We start from the raw sequence: 13462 nt of genomic DNA, 5'->3' as shown, positions 1-13462 counted from the left end.
AGTGGCATTTGAGAGAAAGAGACAGAAGGGTGAGGGCTTGCTCCTTGAACAATGACCACGCGGTGACTCAGACCTAGACCTTGGAGACAGACCATTAACCACACAGCTTCTCATTTGCACACCAAATGAGAAGCACACCAGGAAAAAAGTATCGCAATATAAGAAATCAAATTAAATTAAATTAATAACTACAAAAAAATGTCTCTGGACTTTTTATAAGCATTAAAATCTCTCCAAACAAAACATTTTATTTGATTCACAAGGTTGCTTGCTGTTTTTAGTATTGATAATTTGGTCCATATTTGTGTTACTATTAGACAATCACTAATCAGTCATTAATAAATTAGTTAAAGCAGTTAAAAATGCTTATTCCTCTCTTCTATGGACTCCTTGATTCTGATTGGTCAAACATGACATTGCGCATTTTTATATAATGGTGACTAAAAAGCATAACGGACCAATTTCCTACATAATTTTGCTAGTTTCATTCCTCTCATATCATTCTGTAGTTTCTTATCAAGTAATAAAATAATTCAACTGAAATTAAAATGTTATGCCCCACTTTTTCATTTATTCAAAAAGTCAGTGTAAAATTAGCAAGATAAAATCTAGTCAGCAGGTCATTATTGGAAATTAAACCCCTTCAGGTTGGTACAAGACCTGATCAGTTTATTTTTAGACAATGGCCAGCTAGATGAACTTTAGCCCTCATATATTAACTGTTTAGTTTGTCAGTATCAAAATAATAAGACAGTAGGCCTGTGCATGCTTTGATCCAGCTCAAATCCTCAACTAATATCACTAAACACAGCATGCAGGGCTGATACACACACAGCTGAGCTGAATAATGAAGTCCTGTGCCTCAGATGATTTATCGGAACATCTGCTGACCTCAGGGATGAACCTGCTACGCTCGTTCCTGAGCCAGATAACAGCGCCGCTCTGCTCAAGCCTGTTAGTGTAAGTGCAGACAGCAGCAGCAGCAGATTCTGCACAGAGTGAGAAAGTAACAAAGGGCAAATTGGCAAGCAGATGTTCCCTAAAATTGTCTAGTGTAGTGTTACAGAGCTGGCTGAGGAACACAGATTCATTTACAACTTAAAGGTGATGTGACTATTTCATGACTATTTGCGAATGCTTAACAGCACTTTGGTAGCATTAATGTGCTGCCAGTGAACAATTTCTTCGCATTATTATGACTGCAGTTAAAGAGAACAGAAGTATCAAGTAACATTGGGACTTTTGTTTCATTGCCTTTCAAGTTGTCATGTTATGTAGAGGTTATGGGAGGTGTTGCGCAGTGGATGAGACACATGCCTTTGGTTTGAGAAACCCGGGTTCGAATCCACTGTGAGACACCAATGTGTCCCTGAGCTGAGCAAGACACTTAACCCCTAGTTGCTCCAGAGGTGTGCGACCTCTGACATATATAGCAATTGTAAGGCGCTTTGGATAAAAGCGTCAGGTAAATGTAATTTTACTCTTCAAAGAAAAAGGACAATCTTTTCTTTTATATTTTCAACATTTAGATGGACACTGATTTTGCCAGCAGCATATAATTATCTGGTCAAATTGTATCTTCATTTCTGAGCCAATATCAAGTAAAGATGGAAATGGTCTTTATATCGGCCATCGGCCACCCTGATTTCCATGATATCGGCTGTAAAAAAAAAACATATCTGTCGACCACTATTTCGAAATAATTTAGACTTTTTTGGGGGTGGGGGGGCTGAATTTATGTGATCAAAAATACAGTAAAAGTAATAATAGGAAATATAAAGTATCACTACTTAAGCCTCTTATTAAGAAACCCCAACTAAATCCTAGAGAACTGGCATAAAATAGGCCCATTTCAAATCTTCCATTTATGTCTACAATTTTAGAAAAAGTTGTGTCTGCTCAGTTAAGCTCCTTCCTGCAAAAAAATCTGTATGAAGAATTTCAGATCAGGTTTCAGGCCCCACCATAGCACAAAAACTGCACTTGTTAAAATTACAAATGACTTGCTTCTTGCATCAGATCAAGGCTGCATCTCATTGCTAGATTTACTTAGTGCTGTGTTCGACACCATAGATCATGACATACTCATAGATTGATTACAAAACTATACAGATATTCAAGGGGAGGCTCTAAGATGGTTTAGATCCTTCCTGCCCGATCGCTACCATTTTGTTTATTTAAATGGGGAGACATCTCATTTATCACCAGTAAAATATAGAGTGCCACAAGGATCTTACCAGGTCAAGAAAATATGATCTTACTACCCCAATTTTACAGTCTCTGCACTGGCTACCTATTAAGTTCCATGTCAGTTACAAATTATTACTGCTTACCTATAAGGCCCTAAATGGTTAAGCTCCTGCGTACCTTACTAGCCTTATACAATCCATCACACTCCCTAAGGTCACAAAACGCTGGACTTTTGGTTGTTCCTAGGATAGCAAAGTCCACTTAAGGAGGTAGAGCTTTTTCGCATTTGGCTCCCAAACTCTGGAATAGCCTTCCTGATAACGTTTGGGGTTCAGACACACTCTCTCTGTTTAACAAGCATTCGAATAATGCATCTCATAATTTGTCACTGCAGTTGTATCTGATCAAATGCACATTCTTATTCTTTAGCTTGGGTTAAACTAATTAATTTTACTTTGTTGGAACAGCAGCTACACTAATGATGTCTCTATTTGTTTCTCTGTTTTACCATGGTAACTAGGATTTACACAAGCTCTAGTTTGGATCCAGAACACCTGAGAAGGGTAGAACTTTATTTTACAGTCCTGTTCCTCATGTACATACTATGTACTTATAGTAATTACAATAACTATGTAATAACTAGGTACTAACCCTGAACCTACCCCTAAACCTAACCCTACCCCATGTAGTTACCTTGTATTACCAGAACTTTCTTAGATAAATACACTGTAAGTACACTATAAGTACAGTACATGTAAGTACACGTACTGTAAAATAAAGTGCAACCCTGAGAAGAGATAATACTGACCCCCTCAGAGGACCTCAGATGATGCTAACTCTGAAACAACATACAGAACTAACAAATTTTGGTACTTACTATGCAATCACATAATAATTGATGTTAATAATGTTCATCATCTGGTTGACTACATCTTGTATTAATTTTTCTGAAAATTCCTGCCATATGCACATAAACTGACAGTCACCACTTAAAGCTGCGGTAGGGAACTTTTGACGCTCTAGCGGTTAATAAACAGAACTGCTTGCGTCTTGGGGAAGAACATTGTAGCCGGAACTACTTCTCTCTGTTTATGTCTATGAAGAATCACAAAGGTACTGAGTTACTCCGCCGCGGTACCCCCGAAGCAATCTAAAATAGTCCGAATATAAACACTTATTATAGGTGCACCCTAGTGATTCAGGACAAGCCAAAAACACTGTTTGGAAAATGGATTCATGGTGTATACTTGCTTATTATATAAATTTTTCTACATTTTGAACACAAACAAAGTTACGGACCGCAGCTCTGATTGGTTATTTTTTACCGGGAGCGATGGAGTTTCTGCAAATGACAATAGGACCACTGGGAGGAGCCAGAGGAGCTTGAATTTTTTCACAGATTATCTGTCTCATATTCTACTGTCAGGACATAATGACAGGTTTAATCAATATGTAAAACATATTTTTTTACAAAAGTTCCCTACAGCACCTTTAAAAGCTACTACTAAATATTGTAAACTTAATTTTCTGTAAATTTGCTTTGCAATGATTTGTATAATAAAAAGCGCTATACACATAAACTTGAATTGAATTGAATTCAGTGTCACGTGGATCTTCATAAATTATTCTAATATGCTGTTTTGTTGCTTTATAATTATCAGTTATTATTTGTTATCAATTATTACTAATGGTTATTGTCAATAATGAAAAACTGTTTAAAAAAAGAATAATAAAGTTTTAATAAAGTTTTTATTTGAAATATAAATAATTTGTAAAAAGTTTAAATATCTTTACTGACGCTTTAATCAATTTAATGCAACCTTGTTAAATCAAAGTATTAATTTATATATTTATTAATATTACCCTAGACTGAATGGTAATGTATCAATATAATATAAATGTATAATATCAATTTAATATAAACCAACACAACTGTTTTCTACATTGATAATAATCAGAAATGTTTCTTGAGCAGCAAATCAGAATGATTTCTAAAGGACCAAAAGAAAGGAACCATAAAAATAGTTCACATTCTGCACTACATTCCAAGTCTTCTAGAGCAGAGCAGAGCAGAGCATTGTGTTAAATGGACTGATATTATGGTAGGCATTTACATTTTGTGATATTAAACTGTCCCTCTAAAAGAGATGTGTAAAAATTATTCTAAATTATTTACTATTTGTCATATGCACGAGGAAAGACAAATAATGTAAAGTATGTCAGTCATTCATTAATGATAATGATGAGAATGTCAATAAAAAAAAAATAGATAGCATTTTATTTCTGTACTGTGTTATATTTTTATGTTAGTAAGTGGTGTTAAAAATTGCTCTGTGCATAATGAGCTGGTGGGTTTATGGTGTGGTGTGTTATGGTGGGCCATTTTTTAGCCCCAGTCCACCCCTGCTGTCAATTCCAAGGCATCGAGACATTTTTTCATATGCTGCCACTTACCCCGATTCTAGAACCCATTCTTGGAAAGTTGGTGAACCCTCCCATAAAATTGTTTTCCTATCATAATACTTATTTGAATCCATTCAGTCATCTCAACATCAGCACTTAATAAAAGCGGGTCTCCCAAGACATAAATACCTACACAAAATGAAAAGCAGCATCCTGACACATCTTGAATATAGTTATGAATCTTAAACCAAAGTTCCTGTATTTCAAATCACCAGCATTCAGTAGAGATGTTTAGACAAAGCCTGAAAAGCCTGCTAGGGGTCCAATAAAAATGACTTAATATTTTAAATTGTATAAGTTGTACTCCTACATTTCTTGACACTACTTTATAATTTTAACCCATTTTAATCCAACGTTCATCACTAAATGTACAATTCAAATCTTTACTCCAAACTGTTTTAAGTGCAGAATGGAAAATCTACAGTACCTTGTCTATTAACCACCAGTAGTAAACTAAAACCTCATGTCCTCTACCATTTGCTATTAGAATTATAGACAAAATATAATCCTCTTCAGCAGCCTGATTACCACCAGTCTTAAAGGTCCCATTTAATAGATGTCTAAGCAATAAATATCTCCAAAATTGCATTAGTGGTGGAAGGGGAAGTAGAATGGCATGTTCAAAACTAAACCAAGATGGGGACTTCTTGGGTACCAATAAGCCATATGTCTCAGGCTTAGGGCATAATAATAAAACAAATGTTCGGTAAACCACAATCCTCCTTTGTCAACCAGGTGTTGCAACTTAATCATATGCAACCATGGGGACTTATTATTCCAAAGTAATGACTCGTTTAACTTCTCAAACTGTTTAAAATATTGCAAAGGAATCTCTACTGGGATTGACTGAAGTAGATAATTAATTCTTGGAAGGCAGTTAATTTTGAGATCATTCACCTTACCCCAAAGAGACTAATTTAGTGATTAATTTTTTTTGTAGTAATGGTAATGAAATCACTCTTACTAAATATTTAAGTTTATGTGAGAAGAGAATACCAGGGTATCTTATACCTTGTTTGGGCCAATGAAAGGGAGCCAGCTGGAAAAATGACACAACGAAAAGACAAAAGAAGAACTTTATAGCTTAGAGAATGAATTGAATGAATCTCCATCAAACATATTACTGATTTTTGAGAATCTGAGACAAACGTCACCAACATAAAGGATAAATTAATGAACTCTTTGCCCCACAGAAACCCCAACAAAGTTTGTAATTGCTCTTATAGCCAGATGTTCTAAAGCCAAGCTAAACAGCAGGGGAAATAATGGAGATCCTTGACGGGTCCCTATCGCTAGTGAGAAATAAGAAAGAAATCTGTCTATAAGTCTGTACTACAGCTTGGGGTCGCATATACATTTAATCATATCCATTTTAGAAAAACATTCCCAGACACAAACATTTTTAATGTCTCAAATAAATACTCCCATTCCACACAGTCAAAAGCTTTTTCTGCATCCAGTGAGATTGCTGCCACTGAGCATTTGCGTCAGCCACTGACCACAAAATATTAATAAGTGTCCTAATGTTATCTGGCCTATTTCTACCATGTATAAACCCCCCTGATCCCCAAGCTCTAAAGAAATAATAACCCTGTCCAACCTGTTCACCAGAATTTTACAAAGTATTTTAATATCCACAGGAATTTAAAAAAATTGGATGATAACCCTTACAATCAGATGGGTTCCTGTCTTTTTCAAGGATTTGGAGATGATTCCATTTTGAATCATGAGTATTAATTCATTCAATTTCATCCTCAAGGAAAGTCTTCGCTTGCCCATCGTGCATCAAGACCACCCCATTAGTTAAGCTAATGTTTTTTCCTCTAATTTCTTTGATGATCTGCCTATTATACATTTTGAGGGAGAGCAATCCCTACACAGAAAAAAATATATTTTATCCATGATCTTGCTTACTTTTATTTTTTCTATTTTGTCTTTTTTTCATTTATTATTTCTAAAAGAAAGTGTTTTTTTTTTTTTTTTTCATTTTCTGCAAGGTTCCATTTAGCATTTTTCAAGCAATTACTGTATAATTATAATTATTATAAGACATGGGTCCAAAAATTCTGAGAGAAGAAAAGAACAGTTTTATTTAAACCTGGAAATAAACAAAGATTTTGAGCTTCCAAAAAAGCCATTGATTCGTGTTTGCTGCAAAATTATGATTTATGATGATAGCATCGTGAGAGTATGAGATAGATAGATAGATAGATAGATAGATAGATAGATAGATAGATAGATAGATAGATAGATAGATAGATAGATAGATAGATAGATAGATAGATAGATAGATAGATATTTCCTTTGGAGAATATGTCTGAAACTGCACTTGATTTTTGCTGGATATTTAACTGGAATGATTCTGATAAATGTCACGTCTCCATAAGTCACAGGGGAAGCTAGCAAGGTCAGTGACATTGAAAGTAACAACAGAAACACTGGTCATCAGTGGATGTAATGCACGTCTCGTAAGTGGTCACAGTACAATTAAAAGCCAACCCCAACTACAGCCATTTTCCTAATTCTGCACACTCGCCGCTTGCTAAGATTTCCTTTGTTAAAGTCTCCATGATTTTACACTCACGCAAGGACTGCTGGTCTATAACGTGCAGGTTTGTTTACAAATATTCAGATTGACTGTGGACTTGTTATATTCTGCTGACCACAAAATATTGTTGCCGGTAAGAAGGTTAGAACTGTACCCTTTATGAGCAAAGAAGAGAAGGGAAATAGCATAGAAAACTTGAATAAACAGGAAATATATCTGCTGCACACTCACACTACTGCTGTAAGTGAAACTGCCAAGTTAATCAGTCAGCAGACTATGCAGAGCAGAGTCATAAATGACCACCCCAGAGAAAACCATAAACTTCCTCCATGCACATCTGCTCTCTGTCACACCAAGAATTTAGATAAGAAAAGATTTTGGGGATATTTCTGCTGCTCCATAACACTGAGGACCTTCTTTTTTTTTTTAAGATTAATGTCTGTGTCCAAAATCACCCCCTATACACTTAAATAGGGCAGTATTTGAAGGGACAGCCATTTCAGTGGTGTATAAAACCGTTAATTTAATACCATAATGCATTCCAATAACAAGTGTACAACCAATCTAGAGAATACCCAAAATGCACTTTGAGCATCGTGCTGAATGAATTCCCACATCTCAGTAATTGGGGCCTACAGCTGAATCATCTATTCATCAATTTTCCAAACCGTAATATCGTACATGTACATTTCTTTTAATTGACTATTAAATAATTTGATGGAGGTTTATACATGCTAGTTTCCATGACATGTCTTTTCATTGCAAGTTTGCTAAGTTTTCTAACATTTAATTGAAAACCAAGCACAAATTATTCACAGCAATTGCCTTGCACATATGGGTGTCCAGATAGATAGAACAACATGACAATCTGAGAAACACAAAACTCTAAGTGAGTGAAAGACTGATATATATACTGTATATGCCTACGTCATAATGGATAGTCACCGCATGTATCAGAATTAGACTATCTATTTGCTCGAGCAGCTCTGTTTCATCTCAGAGACACGTTCTGTCTTTGCGCTTGCCAAATTCCGCCGTGTAAATAGCAAATCCGTCAAGGCACGAGTGCAACTGGCTCTTAAAGGGAATGGAAGATGGGACTCTGATTGGTTTATTCCACGTAACGCCCAAAAATCACCCATTACTCATTAAGAGAATAGGGACAACACGTTTAGACCATGCGCCCAGGCACGCCAACCAATTTTCTCCTGCGCCATGCGCTTTACACTTTGCGTTTAGATCGTTAAAATAGGGCCCGTAGTCTGCTGCCTTAAAGGTGATGTATATAGGATTGACACCAAGTGGATGAACTAGGTATTGCAGTCCAAATAAAACAAAAATCCAAGTGGGTATAACTGCAGGCAGGAGAACTCCAAAATGGGGTGTGAACTCCAAAAGTGGGCAGGATCTCCAAAATGGGGTGGGGTCTCCTTTCACAAAGACTTTCACCATTGGCTGTGGCTTCAGCCTTTTCTTACTGACTTACAGTTCAAAATAAAACTTTATAAATTAAACATTGTTTCTAGTTGATCTAAAATAAAATATGCTATATAAATGAATATTCTCCATTACAGCAGAGCCCAAAGCTTGTGGCCAGTGGTGTTTGGACCCAAGTCTGAACCTCTGCTTCATGATGTAAACAGGAATCACTCAGGAGCCGATTTTACTCTATCGTTTTATTCCAAGCAATGGGGCCTTCCCGAGGCACCAAATTTGCAGGCTAGGAGAGGGTAGTGATGCTGGGTGTAACTAAAAAGGTGCCATTGTCCGGTGAGTCGCATATCGCATAATATTATTAACTGTTTATCTCCTGAACTGCAACTTTCTTTCCCACGCTATTCAGCGCCAATCCTGCCATTCAGTCAATTTCACTGGTTAAGGTAAGGTGTGGGGTAGGTTTAGGGGTTAGCATTTTTTGTTGCATAGTGTAGGAAACACTTTAACTGACACAACCAATAAAAACTTCAAAATTAGCCGTGGGGCGGAGTTTGCACTAAAGTGGATTGGGGAAAGATGTTGCATGCGTGTCATGTGCTTGTCTGTCAATGAGAGGAATCCACGCCCTATTTTGGAGCCCCCACCCCGTTTTGGAGTTCCCACCCCTATTTGGAGATCTCCAGGCAGTTATACCCTTCTCAAATACTGGAGAGGATTTTTTCACCCGGCCCCTCCTCCACTGGTTCCCAGATTGAAGGCACCAACAAGAACGAGCACACTTGACGATGAATGAAATTAAATATTCCGAAATACAATTGGTTAAACTGGCAGTGGGCGGGTTTCACAAACCAAAACAGAGGCTGACATTCTGGCCCGGAACACACATTTTAAAAGGAGAAACATTTATTTTTACTACACTACATTTCCTAATTAAAATGTATACTTTTACTCCAATACATTTCCCTGAAGCTTATTCATTACTACAAATAGCCAGAAATCAGAAGAACACGGACTACAGGAAAGCAGGTTTGACCAATCAGTGATCTGGCAACTGCAAGTTAGACTCCTAAATACACCTTTGCTCATGTGTGAACAAGTGTGCACACAACAGCAAATTATTAATTTCCTACTCAAGTCGAGGAAGGGGTGTGCGATACATCGTCTGCAATAATATTGTAAGTTTTGTTCTAATGATGTGCGATCTGACATTATCAAGCATATCTCCAAATCAGACAGATTGCACACGTGATTTATTGGTCTATTAAAACTCAAAATTCCAGGCATACTAAATTGTAGACGGCAAAAAATGTATGCTTTTATATTTTTATATAATTTAATATAGACATAATATTTCTTGTTTTTGCTCAATTTTGCCAATGAAAATAGTTCCAAACAAAGATCACACCAATGCTTCAGGTACACTCGGCTATCATAACTCATATACAACTCTGCTGTGAAACTCCTCAATAGTTTCCTAATGGCCATTTTCTTGACAAAGATGATAAGCAAATGCAATTAAAAGCACTAATATATATATATATATATATATATATATATATATATATATATATATATGTTCTTAAAAGTAATTGTGTTGTAGTGTTAGAGCTTTTACAGATATCTGCTGATAACTTTGCAGGGAAAGTATTTAAAAAGACCCAATTTTAGACCCAATTTTACACACCAATATTACCAAAAATTTGTAATTACACACCTCTAATTGTATTGCATCTGCTAGTTTCTTTTTAAACACAAGCTTTTCTATATTTTAAACACATGCCTAGTTTGAAAATTGTCTGACGCATATTGATTGATTTATTGTCTTTAAAATTTTGCCTCCAGGACCATTAGAATTCAGAGGAAGTGTGAAGCACACATTAATTTATCTTCAGTAAAACTGAGTGTCAAGATTCTATCAGTTAGAAAACAAGCTCTGGTAAAAGCGTGTTGACCTTAGAATAAAGTAAATAAGTGAAGAAGGCGGTGGCAGACATCATCCATGAAGCTGTGGAGATGCCAACTATCTATCCAGGATAAAAACAATGACACAAGCTTTATCAAACACTACAGTCCTCCAAAGGTTAACAGTAGTCTACATAACTCAAAACAGCAAAGCCACAGCTTCTTATATCACACAGCTCAATTACATGCTGATCATGTGTCTAAACTGAAACAAATACATTTAAAACATACACTTTGACGAGTCTTCTGCACTGCTCTCCATCAAGTGTGCTGCTTTTCGCCATTGTGAAACATCCTCTAATATGGTAGTCAACATCAATTCCCATTTTTGCTGAATGAAATAGCAGCAGGAATGTCTCCTAAAGGATGCTTTTAGGTGATGTTTGGTACATTTAATTCTTGAGTCAGTACCATAATGTATTTTCATTTAGCTTGTGGCATCTAGTGATGGTGAGAGTGGCAGACCACTGCAGCCTTTATCAGTGATTCAAGAGGGTGAAGTGTGCTAAAAGTGCAGATAAGAGGCTTTTGTGAACACTGATGTGTGTATGATTTACACTGTCAGCGAATGCTTCAGGTCATAATTGTCATGTGTGTAATAACTGAGCCAGAACTGTATGACATTATGGTTTTGCAGTTTTTCTGGTTTTGCAAAATGCCTAATTTTTCTGTTAATAAGAACATTAGTAAATCTCATGACAGTATAGAGATCTAGATCTAGATCTGAATCTGTTTAGATGGATATGAGATAAATAAAATTAATTAAGCAATCAAGTTAAGCCCATGGAATAAACTATTTGATATTCAAAAAGTATTAAATTACAAAAAATACTAATTTATGAAACACTTTAAAATGAAATTAGTATTAGATAGATAGATAGCAACAACCATAATAATAATAATAATAATAATCAGATTTAATAAAGTTACTTTGTGAAAACCCATATGAATACATTTTATACAGTTTGCAAATAATAAGCATTGAAAACTGTTTAAAACTGTTATTGAAGCCTAAATTATTTTTTATTTAATTTAACTCAAGTAAATGCCTAGCTACGTGCAGATGACTCCTCATTTCTGGACAGGTGCTCTCATACATTCTAGGAGGTTAAAAAGTAACCTATTTTAAAAAATGTCACACAAAAAATAATCACGGATATCTTACATTAAAAACATTATGAATAACGTGATATGAATAACTTGATAAAGTCCATATTATCGTGCCTTTATAAAGTAAAAGACATTGCTCCTCCACTCGTGCCGTTCGCGCGCACTCCTGCATTGATTCAGCATCCAACTTCCAACATCCAACTTCTAGTCCTTCTAGTCCTATTTATGTGTTTTACTAAATATGCTAAGTTTAAAATTGTATAGTCCTCCACATATTAAATATACTTAACACCAAACAGATTTAATATCAATTAAATCACGTAAACACGTCAACAATATCTCATACTGAATGCAATTAAGCAATAACCTAATCATTGTAAAATACCAAGACAAAAACAAACACTTACCGGAATAAAGGAGCTCAATGTTGAAACCAATAAAAACCATTTTGGGGCGCCCATAGCAGCTGCTTTTTCTTCAGTAAATGTTCGTTTACCATGAAAAAAAAAGTTTCTCCTGCTTTTCTTACAAGCGCGTAAAAGCAAACTCAGTCAAAGTGTCTCATCGGACACGGTGCTGGCAGAGGAGCGAAACCTAAGTTCAGATGAGGGAACATCTTAATAGCCGTGAATGAGCAGTTCTCCGGGTGAGTGAGTGCCTCGTATCGTTGCTCGAGCTGCTGACAGTTCAGCGACCAATGAGCGAATCACAGTCAGACCACGAGAGGAGCTTTACAGCTTCACCGAGATATTCTTGCGAGATATTGACAGTACACTCAAGAATGCAGCACTCTTGTTCGTCATCGGCTTACGAGTGTCACCGTTGCGTTGGTGCGAAAGCAACAGACATTTCAAGGTCTCTGCTCTTTGTGAACACCTGATTGCAGAAAATGACTCTTATGCGAGCTTGTATTGTTAGCATAATTTAACATTTAAAGCATAAGTTTCCTGTGGGAACCCATTTGAGGACATTTTATATAGAGTGAGCAATTAATAAGCATTCACTGAGATTAATGTGGGAGTGCTAGTTAATCAATAAAAATGCGCAAAAATCATTGAAATCGAGGAAACAAGATGCATTAAGAGCTGGGGGGTGAAAACTTTTGGAATTTGAAGATCAGGGTAAATTGTACTTAATTTGTGTTCCGGGAAACATATAAGTATTTTCTGTTGCTTACGAAGGGCAGAACTAAATGGAAAAATATATATATTTCAACAAAATAAGAATCTTCATCGTGTCCAAATCTTAATGCATCTTGTTTTCTTCTGGAGCATCATTGAATGTTTGAATATTTTTAAATAGTTGTGTTTGAGTGCCTCAATTGTCCTCAGTGTGAAAAGATGTATCTCAAAATCATGCAGTCACTGCTGGAAAGGGTTCAAAGATGCTGGAAAACTGAAGAATCTGCAGGACCTGAAGGATTTTTCTGAAGAACAGTTCTCAGTTACTGATCAGAACAAACAATGGACTCAAGCACAACCATCACAAAACAGAAAGACAGTAGTGGATCAATCACAGCACACAGTATTAAGAACTAAGAATTCCCAAACTTTTGAATGGGGTTATTTTAATAATTTCAGCCATTTTTTGGGGTTGTTGACTAAATGTAAACATCTTTTATGTACAATATCTTGTTCAGGACAGTAAAATAACATGCATTTAGTATGATCTCTCTTATTTAAGATTATTCACATTTTCACAGATTCTGCAAGAGGTTCCCAAAATTTCGCATGCCACTGTAACTATGAATTC

At 36.0% G+C, this 13462-nt stretch overlaps 1 protein-coding gene across 1 annotated transcript in view; it reads right to left on the bottom strand.

Moving 5' to 3' along the window:
• The window catches only part of LOC113066289 (vasoactive intestinal polypeptide receptor-like), a 44964-nt gene extending 32480 nt beyond the window's left edge, over nt 1–12484 (bottom strand). Inside the window, exon 1 of the mRNA XM_026238153.1 lies at nt 12118–12484. Coding sequence (XP_026093938.1) covers nt 12118–12171 — 54 coding nt within the window. The 5' untranslated portion in view covers nt 12172–12484. The remainder of the gene's footprint in view (nt 1–12117) is intronic.
• Between the last annotated feature and the right edge of the window lie 978 nt (nt 12485–13462).

The sequence above is a fragment of the Carassius auratus genome, chromosome 49, assembly GCF_003368295.1.
Source record: "Carassius auratus strain Wakin chromosome 49, ASM336829v1, whole genome shotgun sequence".
NCBI classification, from domain to species: Eukaryota; Metazoa; Chordata; class Actinopteri; order Cypriniformes; family Cyprinidae; genus Carassius; species Carassius auratus.
The sequence above is the reverse complement of the archived record's forward strand: the minus strand, read 5'-3'. Positions and strand labels throughout refer to the sequence as shown.